The 22,431-nt window shown below is 40.5% G+C and overlaps 1 protein-coding gene and 4 long non-coding RNA genes across 6 annotated transcripts; 3 read left to right on the top strand and 2 right to left on the bottom strand.

The window, feature by feature from the left end:
• Positions 1-7,172: 7,172 nt before the first annotated feature.
• Positions 7,173-8,262, top strand: LOC145735313 (uncharacterized). Of its 2 annotated transcripts, none has more exons than XR_014179641.1 (3): positions 7,173-7,496; positions 7,553-7,781; positions 7,852-8,262. It is a non-coding gene; the product is annotated as an uncharacterized LOC145735313 (long non-coding RNA). The 2 variants fall into 2 exon arrangements; XR_014179640.1 differs by having other exon boundaries at positions 7,175-7,496; positions 7,553-7,777.
• A 1,608-nt stretch (positions 8,263-9,870) lies between these two features.
• Positions 9,871-10,779, bottom strand: LOC145735673 (uncharacterized). The gene is made up of 3 exons (XR_014179737.1): positions 10,489-10,779; positions 10,238-10,323; positions 9,871-10,180 (listed from the first exon to the last, which is right to left on the bottom strand). It is a non-coding gene; the product is annotated as an uncharacterized LOC145735673 (long non-coding RNA).
• Positions 10,780-10,985: 206 nt separating this feature from the next.
• LOC145735672 (uncharacterized) lies at positions 10,986-12,195 on the top strand. Its single transcript, XR_014179736.1, has 4 exons — positions 10,986-11,175; positions 11,234-11,665; positions 11,831-11,915; positions 11,973-12,195. It is a non-coding gene; the product is annotated as an uncharacterized LOC145735672 (long non-coding RNA).
• A 6,877-nt stretch (positions 12,196-19,072) lies between these two features.
• Positions 19,073-20,745, top strand: LOC145735271 (uncharacterized). The gene is made up of 2 exons (XM_081989109.1): positions 19,073-19,275; positions 19,340-20,745. The coding sequence occupies exons 1-2, from the start codon at positions 19,073-19,075 to the stop codon at positions 19,536-19,538; spliced, it is 402 nt and encodes a 133-aa protein (XP_081845235.1). The 3' UTR covers positions 19,539-20,745.
• A 546-nt stretch (positions 20,746-21,291) lies between these two features.
• On the bottom strand, positions 21,292-22,024 carry LOC145736022 (uncharacterized). The gene is made up of 2 exons (XR_014179819.1): positions 21,783-22,024; positions 21,292-21,706 (listed from the first exon to the last, which is right to left on the bottom strand). It is a non-coding gene; the product is annotated as an uncharacterized LOC145736022 (long non-coding RNA).
• Positions 22,025-22,431: the final 407 nt, after the last annotated feature.

The following is a 22,431-nucleotide window of genomic DNA, read 5'->3' as shown; positions in this document are numbered from 1 at the left end:
GCCATCTTTGACTTAGTCCTTTGCTCCTCCTGGGTTGAAACATCCACACAGCATCACCTTCCTTATAATTGCCACCAGTTGGTCTGTGGTCCAGTGTCATCTTCATACGGTCGTTGTTTGGTTTCATCTTCTCTCTCTCAAGTTCCCGAATTGTGATGGATCCCTTCTGTAACGAACACTGGTCACACCGTTTACACCATTCCTCAACGTCCTTTCTGAAGTTAATCCAGTAAAATCGATCTCTTATTCTAGCCAAAGTCTGGTTTACTCCAAAGTGTCCTCCTCCGCGACTGTCATGTAGTTCTCGCAGCACATTCTCTTTGCAGGAATTGGGCACTATTGTTTGGTAAACAAAGCGTTTTCCGTCTGGACTTTCCCATTTGCGAGTAATTAAGTCATCTCGCAGTCGAAGCGAACTCCACTGTAACCAGTAACCCCTTACTGTTGGTCCATATCTGGAAATCTGTTGCCAATCCGGTTTCAAATCCTTCTCCAACCATCTTCTGATTACTTTCAAATCAGAGTCTGAGCGCTGTCCTTTCAATATGTCTTCCTTAGAAACGCTGCTCTTCATTCTTTTTGTAGCCTCTTTATCTGTCACCATCGCGATTTGACCAATCCTCCAACCATTATGAATTTGTCCTTTCCGGTACCTTAAATCACTATCCAAAGCTTGACGATCCTCTACATATCGCGGTAAATGTCTTTCTGGATTCTTCATTTCCTGCTCCTGGTTACGCCAGTTCTGCGGGGTCGGTAAACGAGACTGCTGTCTGCAATTCCATTGGTAATGTCCTTTACGTCCACAAATATAACATGTAATGTTTCTTTTAGCAGAGGAGTTCCGGTGATTTGTTCTGATGTCCTGATTTCGTCGACACTGTGGGTTTGGAGAACAAGACCGCTGTCTGCAATTCCTTCTAATGTGTCCCGTACGTCCGCATCGATAACACTCCACTCTCGTGATCGGGCGTGATCGTTCTAACTGTGTGGAAAGACCATTTCCTAATGCTGCCATTTGTTGCACTATTTGGCCGAACATTGATTCAATTTTATTCATTGGTGTAGCAGCATGTTCGGCTGGCGGTACTCTTTCCTCTTGAATAGGCTCTGACTTAAAATCATTGCACGCAGCTTCAATTTCCAGCGCTCGAACCAGTAATTCGCTGTTGTTGCTCCCTTTGAACATCTTCAGCCATTTCTTTACCTCCGGATCTCGAATCCCATCTACAAAATACTGTGCCACAAGTTCTTCTTGGACTTCATCCGGGACGGCTGGGTAAGCCAGATGCACAAGGCGACGAATTTCGGTTTCAAACTCTTGCAAATTTTCACCAGTTTTCTGCAGTCTTGCCTTTAATTGTGTTTGGTACACTCCTTTCCTATGCTGATCCCCATAACGTCGTTCTAATGCAGCTACTAATGCGTCATAGTTGCTTTGTTGGGCGATAGGCAGAGTCTGTAACAGCTCCAATGCAGGTCCTCGTAATGCCACCACCAGTGCTACAGCCATTTCCTCGTTACTCCATCGATTTGCATTTGCAGCGGCCTCAAATTGGAGTTGATACGTTGCCCATGAAGTTTGACCATCATATGTGGGGGGCTTGATCTTGTTGAGCCCGTTTCCGGTGATCACTGTAGAGTTGGGTCCTCTGCTGTCAATTTTCTGCTCTAAGTCGCGTAGCTTTATCTCAACATCATTCTGAATTTTATTAATGTCGTCCCGAACATCATTAATGTCTTCCCGAACATCCTTTAATTTTTCCTCAACATCACACTCCATCTTTTTAAGACTATCGGATACATACTCTTGGATTTCTGTCTTGTTCCGTGCTAGAACGTTCAATATTTCTACGTTACGTTTTTCTTGCCGCTCTCTATCTTCTTGACGCATTTCTATATCTTGTTGTAGCATTCTTTCTTGTTGTTGTCGAATCCTTTCTTGTTCTTCACAAGGTCAATCACACAAAGTCAATTTAACTCAACAATTAATAAATTTATTTACACTTCCAAAACACTCCGTACAATAATTAACACAGCTACTAAAAACACTACTACAATTCCACAACTATTTCACTATTTAAACTTTACCGCGTTCCCAAATTCACTACTACACAACTACTACTCTCTCTACTCTGTCGTCGACGACGCCGCTTCTTTTATATTCGCAAACCACGTTCTAGAATGACCGCGAAACGCTTTGCGGGTTGCCTTGACCATTCAAGAATCTTCCAGGTGCGGCGCTTCCTAACTGTGGCCTACTTTAATACGCGCCCGGCCAGATATTGCGGCGCATCGGTTTCGTCGAGTATCGAGCATAGTAGGCCCAAACCGTAACAATATTTTTGTACTATGTTAAAACCGTATTTCATTTTGCAATGAAACTTTGGGTTATTGTAAATAAAGGATCGTTTTATTAAACTGAGGGTGCGTAATGACTCATTTGTATACAGGGTCGTCAAAAAAAAATCATAAACTTGCCACTAAAAAAAATGAAAAATCTCAAGTTTTTTAAATAGAAACCCACATTTTTTATGACGGAATCATTTCGTTTTATTTGAGAATAAACATTTTTTTATTATGCTGCACGGTTGAGATTATGTGGTGTTTTAGTTGGTCATGCTTTTGACACACGGTGATATTGGAGACCTGCAAAGCATGTTAATAACACTAGTTTTGAGTGTTTTGATAACTGCAAATATGCCGTCGCGGTTACGTTATTCAAACCAAGATCACTTAAATCTGTTTATTATTTACGGAGAATGTGATAAAATTGTGAGTAAACATGTGAGGTATTTGCCGCTCGTTATCCAGAAAAACCAAAGCCATCACCAAAAGCTGTCAAGCAAATAATTTTAAGAATACGGGATATGTGAAGATAAAAGCTATTAAAACAAAACCAATCCTTAATAATACAAATGTAGAAATTGCAATTTTGGTCTATTTTGTTGCAAATCCAACTTTGTCAATAAGACAAGTTTCCGTAGAATCAGGCATATCCAAAAGCTCAATTCAGAGGATCCTGAAGAAACATAAATTTCACCCTTTTTCATTTAAATTAGTGCAACACTTAAAAGAGGTTGACTTTCCGAAGAGAGTTGTTTTTAGTGAGTTTTTGCTGACTAGTCACTATGGAGATGAATTGTTTTTGAATAATATTATTTGGAGCGACGAGGCCAAATTCACTAAAAATGGAATGTTCAATAGACATAATTCACACTACTGGTGTGACATAAATCCACACGTAATTAGAGAGAGAAATTTTCAAGAAATCTGGAATTTTTATAATAAAAAATGTTTATTCTCAAATAAAACGAAATGGGTTGGATTTAGGTATAGGCAAGTAAATTGAAACTTATAGTAATTTTTAATGCTCAAAATGATTCCGTCATAAAAAATGTGGGTTTCTATTTAAAAAACTTGGGATTTTTCATTTTTTTTAGTGGCAAGTTTATGATTTTTTTTTGAAGACCCTGTATACAAATGAGTCATTACGCACCCTCAGTTTAATAAAACGATCCTTTATTTACAATAACCCAAAGTTTCATTGCAAAATGAAATACGGTTTTAACATAGTACAAAAATATGTTGAGCGTTGCAACTGTCACTTTTTTGGAAAAACATCAAATATTTCGAAAACGGCTAGAGATAGGCATAGGGCATTCTATACAAAAGTTGGTCAGAATTTTGTGAGGAATCCAAATATGTAATAATATATAGGGTGTTCTATTTAAAATAAGAAAGTTGTGATTGACTTCCGGTATACACGGAAGTGTAACCATCTTGAAAATATTTTAGTTGGATTGGGCATGCCCACATCAGTATCCTGCCAAATTTTCAAAACTCTCCTATTTATACTTTTTCCAATATCAATCGATGTCTTTCGTCGTGGGACACCCTGTATATGCACTTTCTTTTATTTTACGTCTTTTTGAAAAAGTTTCTTTGTCTATGATACTACATTCATTCCATTTGACTCTATGATCATTATCAAACGCGTGTTGGCATATATTAGATTTGTGAAAGTCTCCAGTTCTTAAATAATTTTGGTGTTCTTTAATACGTTTTTTTAAAGGTCTGGAGGTTTCACCAATATAAAATTGATTGCATTCGCAAGGAATTTTATATATCACGTTTCTTGTAGATTCATTTTCATTGTGAGGTTTTGTTTTAGTTAAGTGTGATCTTAATGTGTTTTGAGTTCTAAATATTGTTCTGATGTTATATTTTTTAGCTATTCGTTTGATTTTGTCAGAAATACCTGGAATGTAAGGAATAAAAAGGTTAGTAAAAGGTAAAATTTGATTTTGATTTCCAGATTGTTTTGGATGTTCTAAATCCCTAAAACATTTATTAATAAATGTTTCAGGATAGTCATTTTCTTTTAGAACATTTTTAATGAATAATTTTTCTTTATTAAATTGTTCATTATTGCAAATAATTTTGGCTCTATCAAATAAACTTTTTACAATACCTTTTTTTACCATTATTGGATGATTGGATTTGTAGTTTAAATATCTATTTGTGTGGGTTGGTTTTCTGTATACTTTTGTTTCAAATTTGTTTATGTCTTTTTTGATTAGAATGTCTAAGAATGGAAGTTCGTTATTTTGTTCTGTTTCTGTTGTAAATTTGATTGTGGGTTCTATTGAGTTTATGTGAATTAGAAATTGTTTGAGATGATCATTACCGAATGGATATATTGTAAAAACATCATCAATATATCTCCACCAGATTGTTTGTTTATAATTAAAATTATTAATGTTATTTTCTTCGAAATGTTCCATAAAAATATTACTTAATATTGGAGACAATGGAGAACCCATTGCCATTCCAGAATTTTGTTGGTAATAATCATCTCCATATTGGAAGAATGTTGTTTTAACACAAATTGTTAAAAGTTCTAAAATAGTGTTTACGCTTAAGCTTGTACGTTCCCCAAGACTTGAATCATTTTGCAATTTAGATCTAACAATTGAAAGAGTTTTGTCAACTGGGACGTTTGTGAATAAACTTACAACATCAAAACTTACCAGAATATGATTTGGATTAATGTCGATATGTTTGAGTTTTTCAAGAAAGTGAGGAGAGTTTTTGTATGTAAGAATCTGTGTTACCTACTAAAGGATTTAAAATGTTTAGCAAGAAGCGAGCTAATGAGTGAGTAGGCGAATTTATACTACTCACAATTGGCCTTAATGGCATGTTATTTTTATGAATTTTAGGAACACCATAAAAATGTGGTGTTTTGCTATTATGTGGCGTAAGATTACGCCTCTCAAGATCAGAAAATTGATCTCGATGTTTTTTTAAAGTAGTGTAAATTTGCCTTTCAATTTTTTCTGTTGGGTTTTTATTTAGTTTTGTGTCATTGTTTTCATTTAAAAGAGTCATGACTTTGTTGTGGTATGTAATAGAGTCCATTATGACTGTAGCGTTACCTTTGTCTGCTGGAAGTATTTTTATGTTGTTGTCTTTTTTGAGAGAGTATAATGCTTGTTGTTCAGGTTTGGATAGGTTTTGTTTGATTTTGTGTTGTTTTTCTAAGATAAGTTTTGATCTTATTTTAAATTCTTGTTGATGTTCTTCTGGCAAATTTTGAGTTGTCTCTTCAATTGCAGAAATAATATCAAGTTTGGGAATGTGTTGTGGTGTAATGGCAAAGTTTAAACCTTTTGAAAGAACAAGTTTTTCGCTATCAGATAAATTTTTGCTAGAAACATTTATTACAGTTCTTTGTTGAAGATTATTGACCTGATTGTGACTATTTACAAGTTGTATATGTATTTTTTCTTCCATTAAATTATTAAATTTATTGATATGAATTTGTTTTTGCTTATTACAATTTATATGATAGCTATTCAGAATACATTGCCACATATGATTAAAATCATTAAATGAGACTTTTGACTGAAGGTCATTCTTAATAAAGTTAATATATCATTTTTCAAAACAAATATATGATGTCTGTGGAATTGTATTCTGTCTCTTATTAAAGATTTGCTCGTTCTTTCTAGAATACGTATTATTCTGTTATTGTAATAAGGTGCTCTGAGTCTTAGACCTTTTGGAATGATATCATTGTTTCTGCATTTACATAAAAATGTTAAACCGTTCTCAGAATGTGTAAGTTGTATAAATTTGTGTTCTAAATTTCGAAATATAGAACAAATATGAGGCCCATACCTTTGTTGGAGATATGTTCTATATGTTTGTTGAGACGAGTTACTCATTTTTTTCTTTGTTTATTGGGTCTTCTGTCTCACACAAAAAAAAAAAAGGTTTGTTGGGAAAATGGAATTTCGCACTATTTTCAACTAAGTTGAAAATAACATTAACCTAGTCGTCCCAACACAAGACCACTGACTTAGGCTCGATCTTGTTACCTAAAAACGCTGACGTTTCGGTGGAAAATCTACCACCGTCTTCAGAGAATCTAAAAAAGAAAGAACACAACGGCAGAACACAGAAAACAACAACTTAATAAATATTAAACCTGATAATGTTCAATATGGAACTCTGAGAAGGGTTTTGTCAATAAAAATTGACATAAATTTTGACTTTTGTCATTCCAATAGGAAAGGTTATCTATTGTTGTAGTGAAGGTGGGTTTTATAATGAAAACAAAATTACAAGAAATTTCAGTTTCGTTTGATATGACCAAGTGTTATCTCCTCCTCTAGAATATTTATAAATTATATATATATATATTATTATTATATATGAATATTTATTTTATTATTTTATTTTTTTTTAATATTTATTTTTTTTATTTATTTTTTTTTTTTGCTTCTTGCTAAACATTTTAAATCCTTTTGAGGGTATTAGGTTTAGGTTAGGTTTGAGGGTTGATTAGGGGTGGTTTAGTGGTTCATTAGAGGTGGTGTAGGGGTTGGAAAGAGTTGTGGTATGCCTAACGGACAACGGGGGATGGGGGGTCTACGGGGGCACCACGTGACGGTGGGGGGGGGGGGACACCACGTGACGACGACGACAGAGGCAGATGACGACAGGTGACATTTCACAGACGACCAGGGCCTTTGGGGCTCCGCGGGGGCGGGGTCTCCACCGTCACCACCGACCCACATAATTGTTATCACCAATGACATTTGACAGATGACAGATGACGACGACGACGAGGGCCTTCGGGCCGGGGCTCCGGGAAACGCGCAAAACTGCGGGAAACGCGCAAAACAGCGACTGGCCAGAAGGGCGACGGTTCGGAACCGACCCGAAGTCGCTTCGGGCGAGATCGCGACGTCATCCGAATGGCGTTCGGCAGGCCGCGGTTTTGTGGAATTTGTGGAATGCGGACAGCAGGTCATATTTAATAATGGCGGCTTTGTTTACATGTTGATTGGAAATTTGCTCAAATTGTGTTTGATTTTTATTACTGGACAGTTTTAGACTGGTAAATCAGAGTTAAATCGATTACTTATAGTTGGGCATGTTTATGTTTATCATCAGCCGAGTTTTCCTGAGGAAAGTTGCAACAGGTAAGTGGAATGGTATGTAGGACTTAAAAATTTCAACATTTTCGTTTTTATTTCAGAAAATCTTTGATAATCTGCCCCCACAGCTCATATAGCCAATGTGCATGAAGTATACTGGAACTTTTATTAAGTAACACAATGGTTATCAAAGACAGTATTTAATAAAAACCAAATGGAAACTGTATTTGGAAACCGAGAGGCAAATACATTTGAAAAAACTGCATCCAGCTTCAGCATATACCTGTTGAGGTATAAATCTAGTTGATTTACACATTGTTTAATATGTAAGTATAGGTATGTTACCTAGTTAATACCTACTTCTCATATTCTCTGTGTATCATTTTTCTTTTGTTTCTAGATCCATGAATTGCTACATTTTATTGTAGTGTAAACTGATGATTTTTTTGATTTGCATGCAGGTCACACCAATGCAGTACCAACTAAAGTTACATATGCTTTTATAGTTTTTGTATATTATAGTAGTGATTCTAGAACTGTGATAATATAACTTGTAATATCATATGGGAGTTATAACAGTTAAATAAATCTATGAAATTTATAGTTTCCATTACATTAATTAGGTATAATGTATTATTAAATAGTATTTATACCTATAAGTATATGTGCTATTGTAAGTTGGTAGAAATGTTATTCTTTTATGTTAATACATTGTTTTAAGAGTTTAAAAGTTTAATTAGGCTATGTTTATGTCTATTTTATGTTTATTTTTACTAATTTATTAAAGAAAAATAAATTATTATTAAATTTATTTCGCTTTTGTATATTTTATTTTTTCTCAATTTTTCCTATGAGCATGAGGATATAATAAAATAATCATTGTTTTTGACACTGTATAATTGTTAAACCTAGTAAAATGGTAACAAAATATGAATATCTTCAGAAAATTATGGACACCATCAAATTTAAGAAATAGCACTCCTATTACTTTGACAGAGATTTGAGTGAAACTGACTGAAACAGACTTTTCCTCTGATTTTTCATTGTTAGCAAATTAGACACCACATTCTACTTTTATAGGGTTTCTCCATGTTTTTCTTATAAAACTGTGTAATTTTTTGACACAAGTTGTGCAATGAACAATGCCAGAATTATGTTACCATGTATAAAGTAACTATAAGTATGTGTGTCATATCTACAATGCCTCTTTAGGTGCTTATTCTATGGTGGTCCTAAGTAACTATCATAATGGTCATACACATATATTAATGGTAAACATAATAATAACATAAATAGTGGTTTTTATAGAAATGGGGAAATAAGGAGAGGTTATAAACATTAGCAGTAGGATAGTTATGATACTTGCAATAAGACAGTATTTTAATGATTTTATATAACGGACAATATGTAATAAATTTAGCAGGACTTGATAACAATGTGCATATGTTAACACTGTGTAATTATTACACTGTGTAACAAGCCTTTGACTGTGGTGGCAAACAAAGTTTTGATTTTTTTTTTCAAAAACATAGTGCATGTATATTCTTCAGGTTTTTGCTGGTTGTTATATCCTATTAATGGATAAAACTGGCTATTTTAAAGACAATAAAAACATTAAAAAAAATTCTACATTAATTTGAATTTTTATGTTCAAAACAAAATGATCTATAACTATCTTTGAAAGTATAGGGATATTAAATGGTCTACAACTAGAGGTTTTTGCAAAACTCGCTTTAATTTAATTAATATGAGAAAAAAAAAATTTCATATCACTACTAAATTAAATAAAATTGATGATTTTACACATTTTCAAGTAAGGAGAAAATAAAGGTAGATTATACAACAAAGTCATTATTAGTCCTGTTGTATAGTAATTTATTTACTACCTACATTGCTGTGAACTTTGAGCTGTGACAATAACTGTTAAGTTGGGTGTATACTTTTTACCTAAGATAAAAACAAAGTATTATTTAATAGTTAAAGTAAATCTGTATCTATCTAAGACTATAGGGATTGAATGAAACAAAAGCAGATTTTTCTTTGATTTGATGTATTGCGCAAAATTAATAAGGCATGCATTCTCAGAGAGCGCATGAGCGCAATATTATTCATGTATTGTAAGTTCTAAGGTGTGATTTGCTCATCACCATCATTTTTGCTAAGGCAGAAAAACGAAGAATTAGGTTATGTTGACAAAATAAGATGTTTTAGGTTAGGTTAGTCTTTGTACACATTTAATTTACCCAACAAAAAACAGATTGTTTTTAAATTGGATGTCCAGCTTTTTGGGCCTAATCATTTTAGACTGAAATATATAGGAAATAATTTAATAAGGAATTGGGGATTTGGAAATATTGGGACAAATTATATTGGAGAAAAATGATGACACCCGTCCAAATAATAATAATATACAAACACATATTGATTAATGATACCTATTTCTTTCAGTATTTATCTTTTGAGTATAGTACACATATTATTAATATTAAATTAAAATAAGACAGGCATTGGAGATACTCTAATGAATACTATCACAAAAATGACTAATAACATACCTAATAAAACCATAAGGAGTAACAGCTATAGTATAGATATCTAGCTGTATGACAATTATTATTTAAATAATACAGTTCAAACACTGGTTATTACACTTCATTCTTTAAAATGTTGCCTTAAAAATACCCTCTTCCAAAACATTCCACATTGGATTTCAGTAGTGCCCTGTCAACCTAAACAATACAAAAATAAATAAGTATGTAATTTCAATAAATTCTAGTAAAACTTACCATCTGTGACATTAATGATTGCTCTGGTTTATTCTTATTGTTGCAAAGAGACCAAATCTTCAGAGCCTTTGGAGTATTCCTTTATCCTGTAAACATAATCAGTTCAATTTAAGGTAATACCTATTTATTTTCAAATGATTTAATATTATTATTCAACAACAAAATAATACACCTCACTACTTGACGGCTTCCTAAATTAAGCCATTAAAAAGCCCATACCAGCTAAAAGGAATTTCAAATAGTATACCTACTTGTAATTGTTGAAGTCATAAACAAGCATCTCCAAAACTTTAAAATAGTCTCCGCTTTTTCCCGTCCACAACCTGAAAAATAATTACACCAACACGTAGACGAACACCACAGATAGTTTGAGGCCAGAAAATAGGTATATATTGCAGTATCTGTTATTGCAATATTAAAATAATCAAAGACAAGATATTTCCAACAAAACAAAACAATATTTTAATTAATAATAATGTGAGGTTAGAAAATAGGAACGAAAACCGATGATCATTTGCCATTTCCCCCTCCACCAGTAAAACCGAAGATTGCCGAAGTCGCCCTTACGCTCATCCCGATCTCTCATGTCGCTGTTCTGACCGGTCGCTGTGTTGGCCGGTCGCCCTTTTGAGCCCATCTCAAAACTGCGACCGGCCAGAAGGACGACGATTCGGAAGCGACCCGAAGTCGCTTCGGGCGAGATCGGCGACATTATCCGAATGGCGTTCGGCAGGCCGCGGTTTTGTGGAACGCGGACAGCAGGTCATATTTAATAATGGCGGCTTTGTTTACATGTTGATTGGAAATTTACTCAAATTGTAATTGATTTTTATCACTGGACAGTTTTAGACTGGTAAATCAGAGTTAAATCGATTACTTATAGTTGGGCATGTTTATATTTTTCATCAGCCGAGTTTTCCTGAGGAAAGTTGCAACAGGTAAGTGGAATGGTATTATGTAGGACTTAAAATTTCAACATTTTCGTTTTTATTTCAGAAAATCTTTGATAATCTGCCCCCACAGCTCATATAGTCAATGTGCATGAAGTATACTGGAACTTTTATTAAGTAACACAATTGTTATCAAAGACAGTATTTAATAAAAACCAAATGGAAACCGTTTTTGAAATCTACCTAGTTTTAAATCATCAGAGAGGCAGATACATTTGAAAAAACTGCATCCAGCTTCAGCTTATACCTGTTGAGGTATAAATCTAGTTGATTTAGTTACACAATGCTTTAATATGGTAAGTATACATATGTTACATAGTTAATACCTACTTCTCATATTCTCTGTGTAACATTTAATTTTTTTGTTTATAGATCCATCAATTGCTACATTTTATTTTAGTGTATACTCATGATTTTTCTGATTTGCAGACTATTTTAAAGTTTTGGAGATGCTTGTTTATGACTTCAACAATTACAAGTAGGTATACTATTTGAAATTCCTTTTAGCTGGTATGGGATTTTTAATGGCTTCATTTAGGAAGCCGTCAAGTAGTGATGTGTATTATTTCGTTGTTGAATAATAATATTAAATCATTTGAAAATAAATAGGTATTACCTTAAATTGAACTGATTATGTTTACAGGATAAAGGAATACTCCAAAGGCTCTGAAGATTTGGTCTTTTGCAACAATAAAAATAAACCAGAGCAACCATTAATGGTACAGATGGTAAGTTTTACTAAAATTTATTGTGATTACATACTTATTTATTTTTGTATTGTTTAGGTTGACAGGGCACTACTGAAATCCAATGTGGAATGTTTTGGAAGAGGGTACCTATTTTTAAGGCAACATTTTAAACAATGAAGTGTAATAACCAGTGTTTGAACTGTATTATTTAAATAATACAGCTAATTATCTATACTATAGCTGTTACTCCTTATGGTTTTATTATGTTATTTGTAATTTACATATACCATTACATTTAGACAAATCTTTAAAAGTGTAGAAGGAGCTTGAATAAATAAAAACCACTCTTTATATTATTATTATGTTTATCATTAATATATGTATATGACCATTATGACAGTTACTTAGGACCACCATAGAATAAGCACCTAAAAAGGCATTGTCGATATGACACACTGTAACGAAGTTACTAATTTTTCGCTGATTAAATCTGAATGCGCGTGACCTTCACTGCTGGGTGCTAGTCCGCGTCCGTCGTGGCGTCGATTCTATCGGGGCCGTCCGGGGCCGTTCGAAATGGTTCGGTGGGCGCAGAGAGTGGGTACCGCCACTAACAGCCCCCACCGTGGGTTTGTGTATAAAAGAAGGCCCCGAGCCGGAAAATGGGGATTCTTCGATCAGCAAAGATCGAAATCAGCCTGCTAAGCCGATCCGTGCCGACCGTTATCTCTTATCTCCGCGAACTTGTAAGTAAAAAATAGACACATACCGACCGTCCGGTATTTGTTCCGTTTGCTGTTTAAACCCGTACCGTTAACTGTAGTTAATATAATAAACTGTAAATTGGGGCATATTCAGTATCTTTCAGGGGATTTTCGTTTGGGGCATTTCCTATAGCTTTCCGGGGTTTTCTGTTTGAGGGTGTTTTTGATAAGACGGCGCCGGCTACAGTTACTAATTTTGGTGAAAACAGTTAGGTAATCCTTCTGGTCCTGTTCCTGTTTGTTGAACACCGGGGAAACGGTGTAGCAAGCGGGAACGGTGAATCCTGTGACTCGTTTGCTTAGCTCCGGGGAAACGGAGCAGTAAACGGGTTTGGGAATACTGGAGGGATTAGCGGCTGTGTGACTGGCAACGTCACGAGACTTAAAACCTCTGTTGCACGCTTGGGGAAACAGTGTGCAACCGAGGCTCTATTTGTCGAACCCCGGGGAATCGGGGAGAGGCACCTAGAGGTTAGGTCGAGTGGCGTGAACACCGCTGGTCACGTAATTGGGCCTCTTTGGGTTTGTTTTGGAATAAATTCCGGCGCCGAGTAGTCAGTTTTACATAACCGTACCGTACCGCCGTACTTTTACCGTGTCTTAATCTACAGTAGTCAGGCTAATCAGTAGTGAAGGGTCCGTAGGTAGTTTTCATTATCGTTACACGCTTTCCCCGTACCACCGTATAAGGTAATTTCCGTTTCATTGGGTATTCGTTACCGTGAGTATTTACTGTAAGTATTGAGAGCCGTAATACAGTGCGATTAGTGCAAACCGTTGTTTTAATTTTGTTTTCTTCCCGAACCCTTTGGAACTTTTCTCCAGCTGTCTAAAGGCTACCCAGGTACCGCAAAGTGGACCTTCAGCCACTATAAATAACGAAGGTGGCGCCCGAGGCAACGTAACCGAAGAAATTCGCAAGAAAAGCGCTACAAATTTGGCGCCCGAGCAGGGACCGATTTTTTTTTTCCCTTTATTATAGACCTTTTTTCTTTTGCCGGTTTTCTTTAGCTGAAGAGAAATGGACGAGGAAGGCTACAGCGGAGACAGGGCCGCTGGTGGAGTGACCGAGGGTCGAGACAGCGACAACATGGAGTTGTCAGTAGTACCGGGACCGACTGACGTGAGGGTGAGTTGGATTTACGGGTTGAAAAAGGAAGAGTTGCAGGGTCAACTCAGTAAGTTTTGCCTGGATGTGACTGGGACCGTGGAAATGTTGCGTAGACGACTGGTGCGTTACATGCGTGAGGGTGTGGCAACACCGTCCCCACACTTGCAACAGTTTGCGTTTCCTGCAGTACCGGTTGTTGGGTTTCCAAACCACCCACTGTCACCGCCAACCACTACCGCCGTAACGTCGACGACCACCCGGTATTTTACGACTGTTACAGGTACTTCTGTGGTGACAACGCCTCCTGTCACTATGACAGGCTTGCCAGCCGTCACGTTTGCCCTGCCGCCGACCGTTCACTCACCGCCCGCCGTTTCTGGATCCCCGTCTACCACCGTACCGCCGCCGACTGCCCATGTGCAAGTACACAACTGGAAAGTGTACTTTGATGGCCGAAACGACCCCGTTGCATTTGTGGAGCGTGTCCAAGAGCTCTGTGACGCTCAAGGCATTTCCATGGACGTTTTATTGCCACATATGCCTGATTTGTTACAGGGTGAGGCCGCATTGTGGTTCCGTAACAACAGGGGAAGTTGGCGATCCTGGGGGCAGTTTCTGGCTGATTTTCGCAGCTTCTATTTCCCGATAAATTATGCCGAAGATTTGGAGCTGGAAATCAGTCGGCGACGTCAGCGACCGAATGAATCGGCTGGTGCGTATATAACTGAGCTGCAGACGTTAATCCGCCGTCATGGGGGAATTAGCCCGGAAGAAGAGCTGAGGTGGCTCTATCGTAATTTGTTGCCGGAGTACCGACAACAAATCCGTCGGGGCGATTTTTCGGATCGCACCAGCTTTGCTCGATCAGTTCGAGAAACCGAACTATTGTTCAAGGAGCTGCACTCACCGCCGCCGCCTATAATTCCCGCCTCCGTACCGTCGTCACGGCCATTCTCAGGGCCCCGAAATTTTACTAACACCCGTCAATTTCCAGATAATCAAGCAAACCGGGCAATTAGGCCAACGGCAGTGCCGCCAGCTAGACCATCCACTGGGACCGAAGAACGGGCCGGACCAAGCCAACAGGCTCCGGAAAACGGCCCTCAATGTTGGAACTGCGGACAAAAAGGCCATTACCGTTCGGCCTGCAGAAACCAGGCAAGGCTGTTTTGCTCCCGTTGTGGCAAGGCCGGTGTATTGAGCCGGGATTGCACCTGCCGGACGGGAAACTAGATCGGTGTTGCATTGCAGCAAGGTCCGTCCAGCACCGTCAAACCGAAACCTTGCCTGTCCGTACAAAAGAAGATTGCCGTCCGCACCTGCCTGTTACAATTTTAGAAACACCGTTTAGGGCATTAATAGATACCGGAGCAGCTCATTCTTTCATAGGTGACGCCGTTAGGGAGTTGTGTGTTGCTAAACGTTCGCAACAGATCACCCCGCACACCAGTTCCGCTCAAGTTGCTAGTGGAGGCGTGGTCAAGATCACCGAAGCTTTCCGGCTTACCGTCTCTATTAATGATCTTAGTTTGCAGGCAGATCTGAGCTATTTGCCAAATCTCACTTCCGACGTTGTGTTTGGCATGGATTTGTTAAAACAACATGCTTTTCAGATTGATCTAAGCACCAGTCAGGTTACCGTGGTACCGCTGCCTCTTCCATGCAGTCCGTTGGGTCTTACCGCACCGCCGAAACTGTTGCTAACCGCCGATGAAGAGGACCGACTTCAGAACTTTTTGGCCGCCGAACTACCCGGTTTTGAGTCAATAGAGGGCACAACACCGCTGATTTACCACCACATTAACTTGACACAAAGCGACGCCATAAAACAAAGATACCACCCCCGCAATCCGAAAATGCAGGAAGTGATCAACACAGAGGTTGATCGGATGCTGGAAGAGGGCGTTATTGAGCCTTCCATGAGCCCTTGGAGCTCGCCGGTGGTGATTGTCAAGAAAAAGGATGGTAAGCACCGGTTCTGTATCGATTTTCAGAAAGTGAACTCTGTGTCTCGTCCGGATGCGTACCCGTTGCCGTTTATCAACGCAATACTAGACAAGCTGCGCAGAGCCAGATACATTTCTAGTATAGACTTGAAACAGGGTTATTGGCAAGTACCGTTGACGGAAGAAAGTAAACCGATTACCGCGTTTACCGTACCGGGTAGAGGCCTGTTCCAGTTCCGAGTAATGCCGTTTGGTCTTCATTCCGCCCCCGCCACCTTTCAGCGCCTAATGGACCGTGTGATCGGGCCTGAGTTAGAGCCGTACTGTTTCGCCTATTTAGATGACATAATAGTACTGGGCGAGACATTTAACGAGCATTTACACTTTTTAAAACAGGTGTTTGACCGTCTACGAGCCGCCAACCTGAAACTGAATCCAGAGAAGTGTCAATTCGGGCGCCGATCGCTCCGGTATTTGGGTCACTTTGTCACCTCCGAGGGAATCCGCACTGACCCGGAAAAGGTCTCGGCAATACTCAGTTTACCGCCGCCGACTAACGTGAGGGGCGTCCGAAGATTTCTGGGAATTGCATCGTGGTACCGCCGTTTTGTGGAAAATTTCTCACAATTAGCCGCCCCGTTGAACCACCTCTTAAAGAAAAACGTACGCTGGCAGTGGCAGGAGGAACAGCAGGCTGCATTTGAACAGTTAAAAATCCGGCTTACAGAGGCGCCCGTATTAACATGTCCTGACTTTACCAAGCCGTTTATTTTACAGACTGACGCCTCCGACGCTGGATTAGGGGCAGCTTTGATTCAGCATGACACCGATGGTGACCATGTCATTGCATACGCCAGCCGTAGTCTGTCCGCCGCCGAAAAGAAGTACTCCGTGACTGAAAAAGAGTGTCTGGCCATAGTTTGGGGCACCGAAAAGATGAGACCGTACTTAGAGGGCTACCGGTTTACCGTAGTGACTGACCACCAGTCGCTCCGCTGGTTACACTCCTTAAAGAGCCCGTCCGGCCGTTTGGCTCGATGGAGTGTGTATTTGCAACAGTTTGACTTCGAAATTAAATACCGTAAGGGAATACTCAATAAAGTAGCCGATGCTTTGTCTAGGAGTCCGGTAGGCAAGCCTGAAGACGATGTGGACCCCGTTTCCGCTCTCGAAGACTTCGTACCTTGTCCTTGGTACAGTTCGAAGAAAACCGCCGTGGAAAAGAACCCCGAAGCTTTTCCGGATTTTTGTGTGCGCAATGGCCGTCTCTATCGACATTTCTGGGACATGACCGACTTGACTGAGAACGAAATGGCCGATCCATGGAAGGTTTGCGTGCCTAAAGATGCTCGAAGAGCTGTACTGGATGAAAACCACTCTCAACCGACCGCCGGCCATCAGGGCATAGCCAAGACAATAGCCCGCATTGCCCGCCGCTATTATTGGCCAGGGATGTTCCGAGATACCGCTCGGTTCGTCCGGAATTGCTCTGTTTGTCAGCGATTTAAGGGTGAATCCCAGAAACCGCCTGGAAAGATGCAACCGTCCCGCAACTGTCAACCGTGGGAAACCGTTAGCACTGACCTAGTGGGGCCGTTGCCGAGGTCCTCTAAGGGTAACTCTTATATGGTTGTATTTCAGGATAGGTTTACAAAGTGGGTCCAGTGCAAAGCCATCCGCAAAGCTACCGCCAAGGCCGTCAGTCAAGCTTTACACGAGGAAGTCTTAATGCGCTTTGGGTGTCCGAAAACCGTAATTTCCGACAACGGGACCCAGTTTACTGGTAAACTGTTCCGTGGTTTACTGAAGGAAATGGGAATAAACCACCGTCTGACTCCGCCGTACACACCGCAAGCAAACCCGGTAGAGCGTACAAATAAAACTTTGAAAACTATGGTGGCTTCCTTTTGTGAGGAAAACCACAGAAAGTGGGATGTTTATCTTACAGATTTGGTTTTCGCCGTGAACACGTCCCGGCATGAGTCTACAGGGTTTACTCCGGCTTTTCTGAACTTTGGCCGAGAGTTGGAGCCGCCCGCTGCATTGTCCCGTCCGCCCGTCACCGACCTTACAAACGACCGCCCGCCCGTCACCGACCTTACAAACGACCGCCCGCCCGTCACCGAACTTACAAACGACCGCCCGCCCGCCGAAACCGACTACCAAGGCTATACCGAACATCTCCGAAAGCTTGCTGAAGTTTATGAGTTGGTCCGAGTTAATCTGGGCCGAGCTTTCTCCGCTCAGAGCCGTAACTACAATTTGCGCCGACGAGAATGGAGATGTAAAGTTGGGGACCGAGTTATGAAACGGGAAAATCCGTTGTCATCCGCCGACAAGGGTTTTGCTGCAAAGTTAGCCCCGAAGTTTTCCGGACCGTACTTGGTAAAACGAGTTGTGTCACCGGTGGTGTACGACTTAAGGGATGAGAACGGAAAATGGTACCGCCGTATACATATCAAGGACTTAAAACCATTAAGTTCTGCGGAGGTGATGTATTAATGTACCGTAGAGTTCCGGGGGTTGTAATTGGGGTTGTGCCGTTTTTTTTGTACCGTTTAGGGATTATGTGGGCAGGTAATGTGCCGAAACACCCGTACCTTACGACTATGTTTACAGAGAATGACTCCGCCGCCGGCAAAGCGCCCCTGCTTCGAGCAGTTTCCCCACCTTCGGGATTGGCCAGCGGAACTGCTCGAGTTCCTCGGCGATTTAGGGGAGCCGGACAACCGTGTGTTTTCCCCGCCAACGCGACCGTCACCGCCGACCGAACCGTCACCTCCGCCGCCGTCGACCGACCTGTTTGATCCGCCGACGCCGCCGCCGTCTGTGCCGTCTCCGTTTTCTCCGTCCCGGACGCCGCCGCTGCCCTGTCTGTCCCCGATGCCGCCCTTATTGTCTCCGATTCCGCCCTCGCCACCGCCGCCGCCGACATGGAGGTTGATACCCGTCACCCTGCCGCCCCCAACACCCGGCCTGTCGGCGGCCGAAATCTTGCTGGCACGGTATGGCGGTCGGGCGCCGCGCGACGGGGAGGCTTGGCCGGACCGCCAGGTGGCGGACTTCGCCGTGGTGTACCCAGACCCGAAGGACTGGCCACCCGGTCTTGTGGCGGCGTTGGGGGGAAGGTTTTCGGCGTCCAGCGGGCGCCGCCGTGTCTTGCTGACCAGCTCCACTGGGACGCGGGTGCGCGTGGCGCTGCCTAGGCGGTCGCAGGCACCGCCGTAGGGCACCGGAAAAAAAAAAACAGTTGGTAACACCGTAAAAAAGTAGAAAGGGGGTAACAAATATTGTGGGGGTAGATTGTGTTGTCTGTTCGTTCTGTTTCGGGGGTCCTGTACCGACACTTATTCTTTTTTTTCTATATTAGCCGACATGAGCGACAGTGACGCATCGTCCGATGTATTAGTGGTGGTCCCAACGGGGGGTGACCCCTTCTATCGGGAGGTGGACCGCCACGCACCGTCGCCGCCGCCGCCGAGCCGACCTGAGACCCCAGTGGCAATCCGACGCCTCCGAGAGGAGACAAGGTGGATGGAGGACCATCGGGTGACGGTGCACCCCGACTCATGCTGGAGGTGCGGTCACCGGGGGCACTACCGGACGGAGTGCCAGCTGTCACCGCTGCTTTTTTGCTCACAGTGTGGGAGGCTGGGTGTCACCACCCGTCGGTGCTGCCCACAGCCGCTGCCGCCTCCGCCGCCACCGCGACCTTCGCGCTCCCGCAGGTCGCCCGCCGATCCGTCTCCCGTCCGCCGCCGATCGTCGTCCCGGGGTTGCCCACGGTGTGGGTGCACCGAGAGGCGCCACCGCTTGGTGGATTAGTTTTAGTTTAGGTTAAGCTAGGTTAAGTGTTAGTTAACTAACGTTAGAGTTTCTTTTTTTTAGCTTTTTTCGCAATAATAAAAAAAAAAATATTGTGTTGGGGAAATATATATTTTTTTTTTTCCGTAAGAAGGGGGGGTGTGTAACGAAGTTACTAATTTTTCGCTGATTAAATCTGAATGCGCGTGACCTTCACTGCTGGGTGCTAGTCCGCGTCCGTCGTGGCGTCGATTCTATCGGGGCCGTCCGGGGCCGTTCGAAATGGTTCGGTGGGCGCAGAGAGTGGGTACCGCCACTAACAGCCCCCACCGTGGGTTTGTGTATAAAAGAAGGCCCCGAGCCGGAAAATGGGGATTCTTCGATCAGCAAAGATCGAAATCAGCCTGCTAAGCCGATCCGTGCCGACCGTTATCTCTTATCTCCGCGAACTTGTAAGTAAAAAATAGACACATACCGACCGTCCGGTATTTGTTCCGTTTGCTGTTTAAACCCGTACCGTTAACTGTAGTTAATATAATAAACTGTAAATTGGGGCATATTCAGTATCTTTCAGGGGATTTTCGTTTGGGGCATTTCCTATAGCTTTCCGGGGTTTTCTGTTTGAGGGTGTTTTTGATAAGACGGCGCCGGCTACAGTTACTAATTTTGGTGAAAACAGTTAGGTAATCCTTCTGGTCCTGTTCCTGTTTGTTGAACACCGGGGAAACGGTGTAGCAAGCGGGAACGGTGAATCCTGTGACTCGTTTGCTTAGCTCCGGGGAAACGGAGCAGTAAACGGGTTTGGGAATACTGGAGGGATTAGCGGCTGTGTGACTGGCAACGTCACGAGACTTAAAACCTCTGTTGCACGCTTGGGGAAACAGTGTGCAACCGAGGCTCTATTTGTCGAACCCCGGGGAATCGGGGAGAGGCACCTAGAGGTTAGGTCGAGTGGCGTGAACACCGCTGGTCACGTAATTGGGCCTCTTTGGGTTTGTTTTGGAATAAATTCCGGCGCCGAGTAGTCAGTTTTACATAACCGTACCGTACCGCCGTACTTTTACCGTGTCTTAATCTACAGTAGTCAGGCTAATCAGTAGTGAAGGGTCCGTAGGTAGTTTTCATTATCGTTACACGCTTTCCCCGTACCACCGTATAAGGTAATTTCCGTTTCATTGGGTATTCGTTACCGTGAGTATTTACTGTAAGTATTGAGAGCCGTAATACAGTGCGATTAGTGCAAACCGTTGTTTTAATTTTGTTTTCTTCCCGAACCCTTTGGAACTTTTCTCCAGCTGTCTAAAGGCTACCCAGGTACCGCAAAGTGGACCTTCAGCCACTATAAATAACGAAGGTGGCGCCCGAGGCAACGTAACCGAAGAAATTCGCAAGAAAAGCGCTACAACACATACTTATAGTTACTATATACATGGTAACATAATTCTGGCATTGTTCATTGCACCACTTGTGACAAAAAATTACACAGTTTTTTAAGAAAAACATGGAGAAACCCTATAAAGTAGAATGGGGTGTCCTGGTGTGTAATTTCCTAACAATGAAAAATCAGAGGAAAAGTCTGTTTCAGTCAGTTTCACTCAAATCACTGTCAAAGTAATAGGAGTGCTATTTTTTAAATTTGATGGTGTGTCCATAATTTTCTGAAGATATTCATATTTCGTTACCATTTTATTAGGTTTAACAATTATACAGTGTCAAAAACAATGATTATTTTAGTATCTCCTCATGCTCATAGGAAAAATTGAGAAAAAATAAAATATACAAAAGCGAAATAAATTTAATAATAATTTATTTTTATTAATAAATTAGTAAAAATAAACATAAACCAACCTAGACATAAACATAGCCTAATTAAACTTTTAAACTCTTAAAACAATGTATTAACATAAAAGAATAACATTTCTACCAACTTACAATAGAACATATACTTATATAAATACCATTTAATAATACATTATACCTAATTAGTGTAATGGAAACTATAAATTTCATAGATTTATTTAACTGTTAACTCCCATATGATATTACAAGTTATATTATCACAGACAAGTTTATATAGAATCACTATTATAATATACAAACTATAAAAGCATATGTAACTTTGGTTGTTTCTGCATTCGTGTGATCTGCATGCAAATCAGAAAAATCATGAGTATACACTACAATAAAATGTAGCAATTGATGGATCTATAAACAAAAAAATTAAATGTTACACAGAGAATATGAGAAGTAGGTATTAACTATGTAACATATGTATACTTACCATATTAAAGCATTGTGTAACTAAATCAACTAGATTTATACCTCAACAGGTATATGCTGAAGCTGGATGCAGTTTTTTCAAATGTATTTGCCTCTCTGATGATTTAAAACTAGGTAGATTTCAAAAACGATTTCTATTTGGTTTTTATTAAATACTGTCTTTGATAACAATTGTGTTACTTAATAAAAGTTCCAGTATACTTCATGCACATTGGCTATATGAGCTGTGGAGGCAGATTATCAAAGATTTTCTGAAATAAAAACGAAAATGTTGAAATTTTAAGTCCTACATAATACCATTCCACTTACCTGTTGCAAATTTCCTCAGGAAAACTCGGCTGATGATAAATATAAACATGCCCAACTACAAGTAATCGATTTAACTCTGATTTACCAGTCTAAAATCGTCCAGTAATAAAAATCAATCACAATTTGAGTAAATTTCCAATCAACGTAAACAAAGCCGCAATTATTAAATATGACCTGCTGTCCGCGTTCCACAAATTCCACAAAACCGCGGCCTGCCGAACGCCATTCGGATGATGTCGCCGATCTCGCCCGAAGCGACTTCGGGTCATCTGAATGAGCTCGGCTCGGAATGAGATGGGCTCAAAACAGCGACCGGCCAGAACGGGACGGCGTCATTGGGC

Source organism: Ips typographus, linkage group LG11 (assembly GCF_016097725.1).
Source record: "Ips typographus isolate SLU linkage group LG11, UJ_Ityp_2.0, whole genome shotgun sequence".
Classification (NCBI taxonomy): Eukaryota; Metazoa; Arthropoda; class Insecta; order Coleoptera; family Curculionidae; genus Ips; species Ips typographus.
Note: the sequence above shows the minus strand (reverse complement) of the source record. Positions and strands in the feature narration are given on the sequence as shown.